This window comes from Rhinoraja longicauda, chromosome 27, assembly GCF_053455715.1.
Source record: "Rhinoraja longicauda isolate Sanriku21f chromosome 27, sRhiLon1.1, whole genome shotgun sequence".
In the NCBI taxonomy this organism is placed as follows: Eukaryota; Metazoa; Chordata; class Chondrichthyes; order Rajiformes; family Arhynchobatidae; genus Rhinoraja; species Rhinoraja longicauda.
In genome coordinates this window covers 10,856,923-10,874,067 of record NC_135979.1, presented here as the reverse complement: position 1 = coordinate 10,874,067, position 17,145 = coordinate 10,856,923, and the positions used below count along the sequence as shown (strand labels likewise).

Below are 17,145 nucleotides of genomic sequence, written 5' to 3'. Positions count from 1 at the left end.
ACAAAACAAAAAGTGAGTGGTTCCGACAGTAGCCTCGGTGAACATAACATTCAAATATAATGCAGTATGAAAATAACCAATTACCACAGCTCAGTGCTTTCCCTTTTAACTTAGCTAATGTGACTTTTTTTGGAAATCAGTTTTGCTAAACAGTCTTTGATGTGATACTTTGTCAAATGCTTTCTTAAAATCCATATACGTAGAAGATAGAGCAGTACAGCAGAGGAACAGGCACTTTGGTCCACATGTATGTTCTGTGTCTTTAAAAAACATCCCAGCACATATCTTTTAAACTTTGCCCCCTCGCCTTAAAGCTGTGCTCTCCATCCTTTGCCATTTCCCCCCTGGAAAAAGGATCCTGACTCTCTACTATATCTATAACTTTCTATAATTCTATCAGGTTATCTCTCAACCTCCAGGGCTCTAGTGAAAATAATGTTAGTCTGTCCAACCTTCACTTGTAGCTAATACTTCCTAATCCAGGTGATTCTGATAAACTCTTCTGCATCCTTTCCAAAGCCTCCACGTCTTTCCTGTAACAGGGCGACAATATCTGCATGCAATACTCCAGATGGAACCCGAACTAAGTCTTTTCGAGCTCCCTGACACATTTAAAAGCCTGACCAATTAAGGCAAGTACGCCGTATGCCTTCTTTATCACTATCTACTTGTGTTGTCACTTTCAGGGTTATGGACTGGGATCCCAAGTTCCCTCTATACATCAATGCTATTCAGGATCTTGCCATTAGCAGTATAATTTCCACTTACATTTGACATCCCAAAATGCAGGCTTGCTTGGATTAAACTCCATCTGCCATTTCTGTAGCCGATCTATATCCCGCTGTCCGCAATTCCAGTAATCTTGGTGTCATCTGCAAATTTACTAACCCACTGAACTTTTCTCTCTTATTTATCATATTGTTTACAGTGTACTATGTTTACATATTCTGTTGTGCTGCAGCAAGTAAGAATATCATTGTTTTATCTGGGAATTATGACAATAAAACACTCTTCAAGATTCAAGATTCAAGATAGCTTTATTTGTCATCCAATATTGGACGAAATTCAGTCACCCACAGTCCAACAATAAAAGCATTAAATAAGCATTAAAATTACACAACCCCAAAAAACCCCCAAAACACAGTCCAACAATAAAAGCATTAAATAGGCATTCAAATTACACAACCCCAAAAAACCCCAAAACACAGCCCAACAATAAAAGCATTAAATAGGCATTCAAATTACCCAACCCCAAAAACACACAAAAAAAGAAACATCCATCAAAGAAACATCCATCACAGTGAGTCTCCTCCAGTCCTCTCCTCACTGTGATGGAAGGCCACAATGTCTTTCCCTTCTCCTGCTGTCTTGACTCTTGACTCTTGATCTACATTAATAAATCTCACAGCCAAGAGAAGTCCCAGCACGGATTATTTCAGAACTCCACTTGTCACAGACCTTTGACCAGAATAATGCCCTTTCACTACCACCGTGTATTCTATGTGTATACCACTTCTGAATCCATATGACCAAATCCCCATGAATCCTGTGCATCTTAATCTTAATCTTAATCAGTCTGAAGAAGGGTCTTGACCCGAAACGTCACCCATTCCTTCTCTCCTGAGATGCTGCCTGACCTGCTGAGTTATTCCAGCATTTTGTGAATAAATACCTTCGAGTTGTACCAGCATCTGCAGTTAATTTCTTATATTATCTTAATCTTCTTGATCAACCTACTGTGGCGGACTAAATTAAATGCCTTATTTTCTTTCTTTCCTGGATGAAATGAAGTTTCTTTGACCTGAAAGGGTAACCATTTTTTATCATTTCATAGATGATTCCTAACCAACATTTTTATTCTGTTTCCATTTCAGCATTTTCAGCATCAACAGTATTTTTGATTTTCAGTTATGACTGGAAAAACTGGGTTTAAAATAAAAACACTTTCTGGGGAGAAAACGCCTTATGTACAAAAGCAAGGAAATCATGATAAATCTTATACTAGATCAGCCACAGCTCATCTCTCAAATCTGTATGAGAGACTTGAGAGGAAAAAAAATGAAGGGAGAGTACAGAAGGACTTTGGAGAGGGGAGGGGTTATTGGAGAGGATGCTTCAGTTTGCAAGGACAACGGTCAAAGTTGTGTCTTTTCAGGAGGGGGTGATGAAGACAGTTTTGAAGGGAAGTTCATGAGATCTGGCATTAAAGGAACACAAATAGGCATTGACTATCAATTTCTGCTGCCTTAAACTAGTAAAAAGTAAGAAATTAACGGGACTACCCTTGTTTTCAGGATGAAGAAAATGTGAAGGAGATCAACATAACTCATCATGTTAAAGAAGGATCAGAGAAAGCAGATACATCCCACTTTGAGCTCCTGAAGGTACTGGGCCAGGGATCGTTTGGAAAGGTCAGTTTGACTTGTACTATTATTTTGAACAATAGTTTGCTAGAATGTTTATCATGATGCATTGATTTTTCACTAAAATATATGATCTTTTTCCATTCTATTTTATTTCCAGGTATCTAAAATGAGGACTTTAGATCTGATAAATTCTTATTAACTGTTAGTTATTACAGTCTATATGGTACAGTACAAGATAAAAGATCCTTCAGCCCACAATGTCTGTGTGGAACATGATCCCAAATGAAATCTACTTCTCTGCCTGCATGTGAGCCCTATCCTTCCATTCCCTGCATATCCATGTGCCTATCCAAAAGCCTCTTAAATGCCACTATGGCATCTGCTTCCAACACCACCCATGGCAGCATTTTCCAGGCACCCACCATTCTCAGTGTAAAAAAAAACACACCGCACATATCTCCATTAAACTTTCCCTGTCCCACCTTAAAGCTATGCCCTGTTGTACTTAACAGTTACACCCAGGGAAAAAGCTTCTAACTGCCTACATGATCTATGCCTCTTGTAGTTTCCTAATCTTCCATCAGTCTCCTCTCAGCCCCTGACACTCCACAGAAAGCAATCCAGATTTGTCCAACCTCTCCATATAGATAATGCCCTCCAATCTAGGCAGCATTTTGCTTACATTTTCTGTACACCCTCTCCAAACCTTTCACATCCTTCCTGTAATGGGACAACCAGAACTGTACACAATACTCCAAGTTTTATAAAGATGCAACATGGCCTCCTGACTCCTGTACTTAATGCCCCAATCTTTGAAGGCAAGCGTACCATATGTCAACTTTATTACAGTTTCTGCAGTGATGCTACTTTCAGGGAGCTAAGGACTTGGACCCTAAGATTCCTCTGAGCATCGATATTATATATATATATACACGACCATTTAAAGAGAACAGATTGCATTTATGTATATTTTGTGCCTTTCAAGACACCTCTAAAACCCTTTACAATAAATAAAGCACCTTTGTAATATTGGAAATATGACGGCGTTTACACACAGATCTCTAAAACATAAATACCAGATTATCTATTTTAGCAATGACTAGACCAAGTGGACCTGTTGGGGCCAAACCTCTCCTGCATTGGTGAAGCACCCTCTCCTTCTCCCTCCACTCCCCCACTCCCTCCACCCCCCCACTCCCTCCACCCCCACTCCCTCCACCCCCACTCACTCCACCCCCACTCCCTCCACCCCCACTCCCTCCACCCCCACTCCCTCCACCCCCACTCCCTCCACCTCCACCCCCTCCCCCCCTTATCCTCCCTCCTTCCCCTCCCTCACCCTCAACCCCCCTTATCCTCCCTCCTCTCCCTCCCTCGGAGATATTTTAAAACTTTAAAATGTGAATAACTAAAAATATAACACCGATTTCAAAGAAATTTCTTCCATTAGCACCAAAGGGACGACGGTGAGGAAGGTGGGCCTAAAATTGTCGCACTATCGTGTACTGTTTTGGCTGTAGTTCAGGAACAAACAAACAAATAAACAAGAGTTTTAGTATATAGATGTTTCACGGCTAATGGTTGCTCAGAGCGTGAGAGTTGTCTTCCTTGTTCCTCTTTTAAATAACAGCACAAGAACCCATACTGGGCATTGATTCAATGACTCATTCAAAATATGGCACCATTAATAGTTGATGCACTTCCTAAATTGTACATGAGCATCTTGGCCTAGAATAAGTGCTTAATAAGACTTGAATTTATGAATATATTAAGATATTTAACTCCTGGTGGATCATTCAGACGTACTTGTTGGAAATCATTAAGTTTGATGTTAATGTTTGCATTCCCATAACAAATTTGTTCTTTATCTGGATTGTATCCATTGTGGAATATGCTTTTTGCACTCTTGATCACCTAACAGACAGCCTGCGGTGTGGCTTCTCTTCCCTCTAACCAATCCAACATGGGTAGATTAATTAGGTTAATTTTTGGCAGTTTATGTTCCAAAGAGCTTCACAAGGCTTCCCTTCATTTTAAGTTAAGGTTTTCAGGAAAGAAGTGGGCTAACAAAGATCTGTGGTTCAAGTTTAAAATCTGTTTTTTTGCAGGTGTTTCTTGTCAGAAAAATCAAAATGCCAGATGCAGGTCAGCTGTATGCCATGAAGGTACTGAAGAAAGCAACACTAAAAGGTAGATTCCTATTAAAGCAGAGTTGACAATGGAGGGTGGGATAGTGGAAAAACAATTAGACAATGTATACTGCACTGAATGCTGGAAAAAAATAATTTCACCAACATTGCACCAACAACAACTTTCCCTTTTTTTCAGTGCGAGATCGAGTACGGACAAAATTGGAGCGAGATATTTTGGTGGATGTAAATCACCCATTCATTGTGAAGCTGCATTATGGTGAGCTTTTGTTTTTGTTCTTTGAAAGCAATGCAGCAAATCTAAAACACTCACATGGGTTTAGAGCAAATGAAAAGTAATTGAAGGGATTATCAAAAGAGCATTTCAAAATCAGGATTTCAAAAGATGATGTGCATATGTTAAAAGCTGTTCACCTTTTGCCAGCTTTTCAAACAGAAGGCAAGCTTTACCTCATCCTGGACTTCCTCAGAGGAGGTGATCTATTTACCCGGCTTTCTAAAGAGGTATGATGTTTTCTCTCTCTTTCTCTTCCCTAAATATTGCACCCTTTGCTGCAAATTTGCAGAAGGATCGTCAATTTGGGTGAGATTCAGTCAAATATACAAACATTAGAACAGTCTAGAAGACAGAGCAGGCATGAGCATGATAAAAGTTTTGAAAAGCTAAATTGCATCTATTTTAATGTAAGAACCATTAATGTAATAATGTAAGGAGCCATAATACAAGGCAGAAGAACTTGAGTATTGATTGGTGCATGAGAGTATGATATTGCTGCAACCACTGAGACATGGTTGAAAGAAAGGCAGGACTGGCAACACGCCATTCCAGGACACAGAGGTTTAAGATGTGATGCTGGGTTTTTTTTTAAAAGAGAAGGCAATGCAGTTTGATTAAACTGCAATGCAGTTTGATGGTCTAAGTCATCCTCCTTTATTACTGCAGTGATAAAGGAGGATGACTTAGACCATGCCTGGAGTACTGTGTAAAGTTTTGGTCTCCACACTTAAGGGACAAGAAGACAAAGAAAAGATTCAATATTGTTGTTCCGGGGATGAAATGGTTAACGTATAAAGAGATGTTGAGCAAGTTGATTCCATACTTATTAGAGTTTAGAAGAATGAGACATAATAGTTTTGAAAGATATGATTGAGGGGTGTTCACAGGTGGATGCCTCGGAGGATGTTTCCCCTTTAGGGGGGCATCATTTCAGAACAAGGGCTCAGCATATTTAGTCCTGGGTGAGGAAGGCTTTTTCTCCTTGAAGGTCATTATTATTCCAATGTTCTACTGCATAGAGCTGTGGAGGCAGAGTCAATGAATATAATTATGGTGGAGAATAAAAGATATTTGAACCACAAGGGAGTCATAGAGTATGGAGAGAGACAAGGGAAAAGTGATTTTGAGTCCAAGATTGGATTGGCGATAATCTTAACGAATGGCAGAGCAGGCATGAAGGACTGATTGATCAACATCTCCTGCTCTCTTTTAGGTGATGTTCACAGAAGAAGATGTTAAGATATATCTGGCAGAATTGGCTTTAGCCTTGGACCACCTTCACAGTCTTGGAATTATCTACCGAGACCTCAAACCAGAAAAGTAAGTGTTACATGCTTAGACTTTTATACACAGGAGCCCTGCTTAGCTCTGTCACTCAATAAATTAATTTGTTGTGGGGCTTTGTCCTCCTTTCTGATTACTCATAGATATCACCTTGCATTTTCTTTCTGCTTTTTAAAAATGTGTAGACGATTGCTCAGTTGGCATGCGGTTCTGTTGGGAACCTATGGACAGGCTGCCAGGGCAAGCATTTCCTCTGCTCATTGCTCTAGTGTGGGGTTTAGGGACACAACCTGCCCCTCACAGTGAATGCAAGACATTGCTGGGGGTTTGCAGTGCAGAAAGAATGGGTCGACTGGGCTTATATTCACTGGAATTTAGGAGGATGAGAGGGGATCTTATAGAAACATATGAAATTCTTAAGGGATTGGACAGACTAGATGCAGGAAAAATGTTCCCGATGTTGGGGAGTCCAGAACCAGGGGTCACAGTTTAAGAATAAGGTGTAGCCTATTTAGGACTGAGATGAGGAAAAACCTTTTCACCCAGAGAGTTGTGAATCTGTGGAATTCTCTGCCACAGAAGGCAGTGGAGGCCAATTTACTGGATGTTTTCAAGAGAGAGTTAGACATAGCTCTTAGGGCTAATGGAATCAAGGGATATGGGAAAAAGCAGGAACGGGGTACTGATTTTGGATGATCAGCTATGATTATATTGAATGGCGGTGCTGGCTCGAAGGGCTGAATGGCCTACTCCTGCACCTATTTTCTATGTTTCATGCATTGTCAGATTGTCTCTTTTTATTTCATTCAATTTTCATAATTACAATAGAATGGTGGGTGAGTGGGGGGTAATATTCAGAAAAAATACCACGAGCCCAGCTAAAAAAGTCAAAGCAGTGGAGTATAGAATAATCTGAAAGTTTGGTAACTTAAATTGTAATTAAACTGATGTTTAATTATTTTATGATTTTGATTCAGTTGCAGTGGTCTTACCCAATGTATAAATCGTAATCTTGGTTTGGAGGCCAGTAACCACTGTCGTGCTTGTTACTGGAGAGAAATAATTGAGCAGAGGACAGCTGAGTAACCAAACAGAATAAAGAACAGCAGCTTCTGTCACATCCAGCTGATGGTGATGACAGTGGCCTTTCAATAGTCTGGGTAGTCTGTTAAACATGTAGAGCAGTTGCTGCCAAACTCTAGCTATGGCCCACATCTCAGCGTGGTGTGCTTGCATTTCATGCCCCAGCCTGCCCAACACAAGACCTTACAGCCAGCCCCCCCCTCCCACATCCAGAGGTGGGGAATTCATTATTGGATTCATGTGGGGTGCCCAGTGCGACAGGGTGGACAGCACATGTTCATGCCATGTTCCTTGTCTAGTGGTACTTTATAATAACACACCTCGAAGTAAAGGTAAAACAACCAACCCCTTTTGGCACTGGGAATACTAAGTGAGGCACCAGTATACTGATGTTTATGTATATATCACAAATAACTAATGTCCCAGCACAGATCCCTCTGAATGTCTTGAACTAAGATAAAGGTTTATGTATTGGGCCTAACAACTTCACAATAGACACCAAATCATAAATTGCTAGCTTAGCTTATATTGTTAAGCTTGAAAATTATTCAAAAGTAAAGTGCTTTGTCATTTTCTGCAGGGGCTCACTTCAGAGAGGTTTGTTTTCTAAACTCGACCCTCCTTTCCCTCACAATTATGTACTTTAATTCCAAAAATTGAATGAAAAGAATATATACTTATAATTATGAACCCCGATTTGAAAATCTAAGATCCAGCTTTAAATGAGCAACGAGCAATCTGCTGGAGGAACTCTGCTGGAAAAAGCAACATCTGTGGGAACACAGGAACTGTCAAAGTTTCTGGTCGCGGCCCTGCATCAAAATGGAGAGGTGCAGTGTCCTGCTTTAGAAAAATGCAGCAAAAAATATAGTTGTTTGGAGTGAGATTCTGTAAACCCATTGCAGGGCTAATTAGTTACATGTACCACAGGCAGTTGTGGGAGAGTCCGATACAATTGGAAGTCACGGAAAATAAGTGTGTTAAATGTGATTCGGTTAGATTGAGTGACAGAATGACAATACTCTGTATTTTCTGTATCTATTCATGTTTAGGAGTGCCGTGTGCAGTATGGAATTTTCTTGCCAGAACACTAAAATTCTATTCCAGCTTCAGTGACATGGTGGATTTGCAACTTATGTATTTAAAGTCGACCTCGAGCTGCAAAGTAGAGATGAAACTTTACTGATAAAATATCTTGCATAATATCATTCAATGTAAAGTTCTCACTCTTTGCAACTTCATGTTACTGCTGAGATCATGTTGACTTCCAACATGCCAGGGGCCACAGTTTGAGAATAAGGGGTAAGCCATTTAGAACAGAGATGAGGAAAAACTTTTTCAGTCATAGAGAATTGTAAATCTGTGGAATTCTCTGCCTCAGAAGGCAGTGGAGGCCAGTTCTCTGAATGCTTTCAAGAGAGAGCTAGATAGAGCTCTTAAGGATAGCGGAGTCAGGGGGTATGGGGAGAAGACAGGAACGGGGTACTGATTGAGAATGATCAGCCATGATCACATTGAATGTTGGTGCTGGCTCGAAGGGCTGAATGGCCTACTCCTGCACCTATTGTCTATTGTTTATTGTCTATTTTATTTTTTCTTCTCACAGTATTCTACTGGATGAAGAAGGACATATTAAGCTAACAGGTGAGCCGTAAAAGAACAGGAAATCTAATGTTAACTCATCTTTGACTGTTACAAATAGATTGCTCTTTGCTCAACAGATGTCACAAGCTATTAATTTGGTGTGGATTTTTCGACATTTCTTGCATTCTCGTAATGCTCTTATGCAACTTTTAATTGAGCAAGTACTCAAGTTGCAATTTATTTCTCTATTTGTTTACAACATATTGTTTCTGTAGAAATTATGCCTAAACGTAAAAGCTGGACCCTATTAGCGGAATGTTCCACATCTGGTCACAACAGCACAGCCTGAGACTATATCCAACATGGAAGAATAAAATTAAAGATCAGGCTCTGATGCACAATTTTTAAAAAAAGCACACATGCTGATTAACATTTCAACCATGCACGGGTACTCTCTGACCAAGCACAGCCTCACATTCTCTTGTCCACACCCTGTTCCTCAGACCTCTCCCTCTCAAAGTTCCATCTTTTCCTAATCCTCTCCCTTCATACCCCTTTCGCTAGCCCATTTCCATGTTCTCAGTTCTCCATCCAATTCCCAAAACCACACATCGTAATAACTAGGGGCCAATTCCAAACTGAGGGACATTTTTCCGTACTCCTCCTGGCAGCTGCTATATTTGATGCTCATGGCCTGTGTACATTCCCCTCAAGCTTACCCCAGAGGCACCACACTGTAACTATCTATGTATCTATGTAATGTTACCTGGTGTTCATCGGCCATGGTTGCCAAATCTGCAGTGAGCAGATGGGGGATCTCTGCATGTAAGTTGCTTAATTAAGTGATTTGTCCTTCACTGAATAGGTACCTCAGCTATGAATACCTCTCCTTGAATAGAGCTTTGTTTTCTGAGTCAGTTGATTTTCCTACCTCGGCAGTTCTGTTGCCATTGTCATTTAGGGACCAGGCTGATGGAGATGATGGACCAGATTATACAGTGGACAGTCCAGCATGTATTTCATTTTGTAGAGTCCACAAGATTGTCTGCAATTTGTACAGAGTCCACAAGGTTGTCCACATCACTCGTTGGTTGATGGACTGTCCACTGCCTAATCTGTTCTATCATCTGCATCTTGTAAAGGGATGTTATTCTGGCTGGAGGTCTGTGACCAGTGGTGTTCCACAGGGATCAATGTTGGGACCTTTTTTGTTTGTGATATATATATAAATGACTAGATGTAAATGTAGATGAGTTGGTTAGTAAGTTTGCAAATGATACAAAAATTGGAATTGTGGACAGTGAAAAAGGCTCTCAAGGGATGCAGTAGGATATAGTTGAATTACAGATATGGGCAGTTGAAATTTAATCGGGACACATGTGAGTGTTGCATTTGGGGAGGTTAGATGTAAGGGGAAAACATATATTGTGAATTGCAGGACGCTAAAGAGCATTAATGCACAGAGGAATCTTGAGGCTCAAGTCCATAGCTCCCTGAAAGTAGCAATACAAGTGGATAGAGTGGTGATGAAGCCGTATGGCATGCTTGCCTTCATCAGTTGAACATTAAGTACAAGAGTCAGGAAGGCACATTGCAATTTTATAAAATGTTGGTGAAATTGCATTTGGAGTATTATGTGCAGTTCTGGTCACCTTATTACAAGAGGAATGTGGAGGATTTGGAACACTGTCTGAATTGGTGGGTGTTGGTTGTAAGGAGAGAATGGAAAAACTTTGATTGTATTCTCTCAGCGTCAGATGCTGAGGGGAGACGATTGAAGTTTATAAAATTATGAGAAGCATAAGTAAGGTAGATGTTCAGAGTCTTTTTCACTGTTGGAAATATCAAATCCTGGTGGGAAGAGCATTAAGGTAAAAGGGAATGACAGGATTAAGTTAGATCATGCAGGCAAAAGGGATTAGTTCACTTTGGCATAATTTTGGCACAGAATTCATGGGATAAAGGGCATGTTCCTCTGCTGGACTGTTCCACGTTCTATGTTTCCTTCTTCTGAGACTCAAGAAATGAGAACCTGCAATGAAAAAGTAAATGAAAGAGTAAACTGAGTCGTTACGTTTAACAGGAATGTCGATGACTTCATCCCTCAGCATACTTTTGGCTACAGTCTTGCCACAAACCCGGCCCAGACAGAAGTTAAATAGGCAATGCAGCAACTGTAAAACAGCAAGGCCTCTGTACCAAATAAAATCTCTTCTGAAGTATTTGAAAAAAGATAGAAATAATTCTGGTGCAGATTCATGACCTAATTTCCCTCCTCTGGAAGTGGAGAATGGGCAAGGAGAGTTCAGAGACACCATTATTGTGATAATTTTCAGGAAAGGATCCCAGAGCCATTGTAGCAATTACTGGACACTACATCTGCTGCCTGCCACAGGGAAGGTAATTAATTCTCCTCTTCTATTGGCTGAAGAGCTGCTATCGGAGTTGCAATGTGGACTCAGTGAAAACGTAACATGGATATGATGTTTATCATGCAGTAAATGCAAAAAAATGCTCATTTAGTCACCAATGAATGCATGTGGCCTTTTTCAATCTCTCAAATGTCTTCAACTTGTTAATCAAGGAGAATAATGGAGAATCTTTCACACATTTGGCTGTCATGAGAAATTCATTCCACAATGAAAGCTTGGACTGCCGTCGGTCTGGCTGGAGCAGCCACTTGGGCCACATTGTGTTAATTGTCACCTGCCAAGCTTGGCATAGGCTGGATGAGAAATTTTATTATACATGTGATACACGATGGCATGCAAGTTCTGATCCCAAATGACAAATTTGCCACAAATCCAATCCCAATAAGTCACACTGATTTCCTTTATTTTTCTCTCTACAATATTGCACCTCGTCTCCCTAAAGCTTCTAATGGGAGTGGGGTTATTGGATGAATGGGGTCCCTTGATGTCTGAACACATGACCTTGACCTCTTCCACAGACGATGCTTGTTTCTGTGTACATTTGGTGGCTTGGCTCCAAGTTAATGTTGACTCTAAAGTGTATGAGAAATTGAGCTGCACGCTAAGTATCTTTAAGACAAAAGTCTTAAATATATTGATGATGAAATTGACCAGCATAGCACTCGGGGCCAGCCCAGTCTTCAGTTGACTGCCAAGACAGGGACCAAAATTGTCCCAAACGTACCCTGAAATGTGTGAATACTTTTAACATGCTAGAAGAATACAAGTTGTTTTGGGTATCCAAGTCATTTAATTTTTTTATCCAGTCATGATTTTTATACTTCAACCACTTCACTCATACGTGCATATCATAAAGCTCTGTTATACTGTTATACTGTTATCTCTATCCTGTATTTACTCTCTCCTTGCTCTTGCTCCATAATTCCCTGTTTATCCCTTCAAAATAATTGTATAATTGTCAAACTCCAACCTCTCAAAGAGAGTATTACCCCTCTAATGTTTACCATCATTGTTCAGTTCAGTGGTTCTCTGAAAATATTCAGAAAGGTGAATTTAGTAACTGTTGCTTGCTGGTGGTGGTGGTGGTAGCTGTTAAATATAAACAATAAAGTTGAAATAGAGCAACTGAGTCAAGCTGGTGACTGAACTGCTTGTATAAGTCTGACATAGTTTTATGTTCATGTTTTTAAGACTTTGGCCTGAGTAAGGAAGCTGTTGACCATGAGAAGAAGGCGTATTCGTTTTGTGGAACTGTTGAGTACATGGCTCCTGAAGTGGTTAATCGGCGTGGCCATACACACAGTGCTGACTGGTGGTCCTATGGTGTTTTAATGGTACTTTATCATTACTCCTATGCAATTTTACTCCCGGCTATCCATTTTTTAAAGACCATTTTCCAACTGGTGTCTCCAATCCACAAGCACACTCCAGGTAAACAGTGAGTGCCAAGCTTTGGCTATTTGCCACGGCCATTGCTGTTTTTCATTATATCATCAGTATTTCTTGGGGCAATGTCTCTGGTTGAGCAAGATTACACATCCCAGTTCTTTGGGTTCTGAAGTGATCAAACTCAATGCAGGATCTACAGTCTGCTACTAATGGGGTGGGTGGGGAGGATTATTCTACGTTCTGTCTCCTCCATTTGGCCTCTTCGTTATGGCAGTTGAGACATTCAAAGTGTTCAATGTCTTTCCAAATGCATCTCCACCAGTTTGAGCAGCTTTGGGCCAGGAACTGTTATGAGTCAGTGTGAATTTTCTTTTTTTACAAGTACCATACATTATGTAGGAGGTGATGGGACTTCTGGAGATGAGGATTGAAGTGGAGCAAATAGATCAGAAGAGTAAGTTGACAAGAAACAAGAAAACTTATATGAAGAGACACCACATGTATGTAGAAAGGAAGCAAGTGTTTAAAGTCATTCTTTGTCTTTTGGAGGATGAAACTGGGAAATTAATCAAAGGAAACTTGGAAATAACTCAGATTTTGAACAGATTGGTTATTCTCTACTGTAAGGATGAACATTAAAATAATCCTAATTATGGCAGAAAATCTTGTGGTGAAAGGGATGGAAAGAACATTAATTGTCACTGGAGGAAAAAGTGATATTTTTGAACTATAGATGAATTGAATGTTAAAGTAACAAAGCAGAAAAATGGAATTGAGGCGAAGCGTATATTGGTTTGATCTTATTGAATGGTGGAACCGGCTCAAGAAGGCCTTGTTAATAATAACTCTTGTTATTATTAACTGTGTTCATATGACAGAAGAGACATAATGTAAGTGAAACTGGGAACATTGCAGTTGTGACTCTAATTCCATCACTTAAATCTTGCTAGTTTTTAAAGTTACATCATACTTTAATGGTAGATTTTATTTCAAGGAGTGTAAAGGTTGCCCAGCACTATGTTGTTGAGCAGTTTTACTGAAGTGTTTTAGTCTCCTTTGAATTCTAAGCCACATTAATTATGTTTCTCTACTATTTTTTGCAGTTTGAAATGCTTACTGGTTCTCTGCCCTTCCAAGGAAAAGACAGAAAGGAAACCATGACGCTCATTCTGAAGTAAAATTATGTTATTTTGCTAATGCTAGTAATAGAGCTGGATGATCAGCCATGATCATATTGAATGGCGGTGCAGGCTCGAAGGGCCGAATGGCCTACTCCTGCACCTATTTTCTATGTTTCTAACAAAACATTCTTGTGATTCTGCTACAATGAATGTTCCTCCTTGAGATAAATCTGTGAGGGAATGGTGTGGGTGTTTATAGACGGAAGTGGTTGATTAGGGTACCTCACCATCATTTTGAGACAAATTATTGATGTCAGATAATGGCCTTGTCTACAATCCATGATTAATTGAAAAATGAAATGTACCTTTCAGCAAAAAAAAATCACCAATCCTTTCGACACCAGACTTTAACCTCCGATTTGGCTGTATTTCCTACATAAATGTGTAGAAAGTAAGCATTCGGCATTAGTTTGTATGATTCATTATGATTTCTGACTTAATTGATTTTGGGCATTAAAGTTTTTAAAGTAGTCTGGAATCAAATTCAAATAACAGTTTTTGAAAGTTCACATCACATTGTTGTTCTGAATCAATGTTTTTGCAGTAGTTTGAGATGGCTCAAGCTATCAACAATTCAAACTGTTGAGAATTGGAAACAGTTTATTTCTATAAATTTCATTAGTGACCTGTATATGATGATGATAGACACAAAAAGCTAGAGTAACTCAGCAGGACAGGCAGCATCTCTGGAGAGAAGGAATGGGTACCTTTTCGGGTCGAGATCCTTCTTCAGAAGAAGAACCAGTCTGAAGAAGGGTCTCGACCTGAAACGTCACCCATTCCTTCTCTCCAGAGATGCTGCCTGTCCCGTTGAGTTTCTCCAGCTTTTTGTGTCTTTCTTCAGTTAAACCAGCATCTGCAGTTCCTTCCTACACATGTATATGATGGTGTTGGGTATTAAGGTGCAAGTTTTATACATTTAAAGAATGATGTTTGGAGCAGCGCAAAATATAAAATGAAAATGGTGACTAAATTCACTTTGCAAATTAGACACTAATATTGTTGCTTCTGAATTTTTCGTGGTTAATGTGGATGAAATGTTCTGGAAAGGGCTTTTAAATTGTGAACTTTTTTCTATAGAGCGAAATTGGGGATGCCTCAGTTCTTGAGTGCTGATGCCCAAGGTTTGTTACGGGCACTTTTCAAGAGAAATCCTGGCAACAGATTAGGTAAATATTGAGCTGGGCTTTGTAGATTCAGATGCTTACATCATTAAATTTAATATTGAATGTGGAATTTCCTATTTCCCTGAAGTATAAGATAAAATCATTCTTTATAATTAACTTACTTTTTGAAAAGTTAAATTTGAACTCATAAGAGTTTATCACAATTCTTAATTGTTGAAAGCTGGCAGATGAATTTGCACATTTGGCTAAAACAACATTTTAGACAACTATTTAATCTGTTTGTAACTTCCTGCCCTCCTTGATATAATATACTATTCCACTTCCCGTCATGTGCAGACAGCTCTTTTCCTCTTAGTGGCTCATGCATTTATATAATCTCTTTAAGTAGTAAAACAAAAAGTGCTTCACGGGAGCATTATTGTAATACAATTTTATTGGAAATTGTCATAAATAAAAATTATCCACAAGAGTAATTTATTAAATGAAGTAAAATCTTAGTGTCAGAGCAGAATTTTTTACTGACTTTCTCCATGTAGACAGACAACTGCTGGCACTTTCCATTCTAAACATTGTTGTAAGGAGATAAGTTGATCACAAATAATTCTTAGCGGTGCAGTATAAACCAATATAAAAGATACCAGAAATATTCCAAATCCCTACCCCCTTTTAATAATGTAAAACAAAAAGAATAGAATACAAATTGAGAACATTCACTTGTTCTTGATATGCTTCACTTTGGCACAAAGTCTTCTAGGTACTGAAATTGATGGACTGTCCTTCTAGATCAGGTTGCAATTTTTCCAGAACCAAGCGTTGGACTATGCTGTTCTCACTTTGAAGATGAGAGGTGCTTAGATGGTATTTATGTATTTAAATGCTAATCGTATGCATTGATTTTGGCTGATATTTAGGAATACAGTATCTGAGTAAAGTAAGAATAAGATGTGGTGTTTCAACAGGTTAGGAAAATGGGTGAATTTGACAATATCACTGCTTGGGTTTCCTTCATGCCATCTTGAATTACCTAGTCAAATATTTCATTATGCCTTTCACAAAAAAATAAAATTCACTATATAAACTTGGGATTTAGTTTTGCTGTATAAGAATTTATGACCAGCAATTAAATATTCTTTAAAGAAGCAGAGGCAAAATCACATGAATGCTGGCAGTCTGAAGTGCTAAAACTGCAGATCAACAGAGAGAATCAAAGTCGATGATTTATGTTAATGACAGACATTTGGGAAATTAGGGAATCTACAATGTTAACATTGAAGAAGTGTTGACTGTTGTAACTTCATTGTCTCTATGATTTAACTTTTAGGAGCTGGCGTGGATGGTGTTGAAGAACTCAAACGGCATCCCTTCTTCGCAAATATAGATTGGAATGTAAGTGGCAAATATGTTTTGGCTATATTCTGTCAAAATGTCATCTATAATTCCAAAGCTCCGGATGGACATGACAAAGATACTGGCTCAATTCTTCAGTAACGTTCCTGTTCAACAACCAAAAACCCACAAAAAAGCAAAATAGAAGAAATTACCATTGTGTAATATTCCAGTAACTATTTCAGTGTAACTGAATGAATTAATTATTGGGATTAAGCTTCTAAAGAGGTGGACAAGCTTCCACTCCTGTTGCTTTGTGGTTTCTAAGCCCGGGAAGTTGGAAATTGTCACTCCATCTATCACATGTGTGCCCTCAAGACTGGCTGTCATCCATTTATAACCAGCATCGATAATGGGCGCACAAGAGATTACAGATGTTGGAATATTGAGCAAAAAACAAACTGCTGGAGAAACTCAGCGGGTCAGACAACATCAGTGGAGAAAAATGGAACGACGATGTTTTGGGTTGGGACCCTTTAATTTTTCCCTTGGCAGAGAGGTCATTTAACAAAGAAAGGTAGTTTATGAACACCTGACTTATGTAAAGCCTTACATATGAATAAGTGTTTGGAAGATCAGTGGGACGTGCTGGCTGCTGGGGAGGCTGCAGTTATTTTCTATCAGGTGGGAACAGGGTTTGCAGCTGCTTTTCTGACTTGCAAACCGTTTGTGTTATGAACAGTTCTAGGGAATGGAACCCTACAGAAAACCTGGGGAGAATTGGGAATGGACATAAAAATTAGATGGACATAAAAAGCAAATCTATTTGAGGATTAAAAAGTCACTCAAATAGTAGTGAAGGGTTGAAACTTGCTTCTTAAAGTTTGTGGAGGCATAGACTTTTTAAAATATCACCCTGGGTGCTGTAATTACACTCGTGAGAATA

The 17,145-nt window shown here is 39.3% G+C and overlaps 1 protein-coding gene across 3 annotated transcripts in view; it reads left to right on the top strand.

The window, feature by feature from the left end:
* The window catches only part of rps6ka1 (ribosomal protein S6 kinase a, polypeptide 1), a 90,888-nt gene that overhangs the window by 53,971 nt on the left and 19,772 nt on the right, over positions 1 to 17,145 (top strand). For all 3 annotated transcript variants that reach the window (XM_078423330.1, XM_078423329.1, XM_078423331.1), the window contains 10 exons: positions 2,295 to 2,411; positions 4,475 to 4,556; positions 4,695 to 4,775; positions 4,941 to 5,020; positions 6,007 to 6,113; positions 8,767 to 8,804; positions 12,368 to 12,510; positions 13,669 to 13,739; positions 14,827 to 14,915; positions 16,195 to 16,259. In XM_078423330.1, coding sequence (XP_078279456.1) covers positions 2,295 to 2,411; positions 4,475 to 4,556; positions 4,695 to 4,775; positions 4,941 to 5,020; positions 6,007 to 6,113; positions 8,767 to 8,804; positions 12,368 to 12,510; positions 13,669 to 13,739; positions 14,827 to 14,915; positions 16,195 to 16,259 — 873 coding nt within the window. The remainder of the gene's footprint in view (positions 1 to 2,294; positions 2,412 to 4,474; positions 4,557 to 4,694; positions 4,776 to 4,940; positions 5,021 to 6,006; positions 6,114 to 8,766; positions 8,805 to 12,367; positions 12,511 to 13,668; positions 13,740 to 14,826; positions 14,916 to 16,194; positions 16,260 to 17,145) is intronic.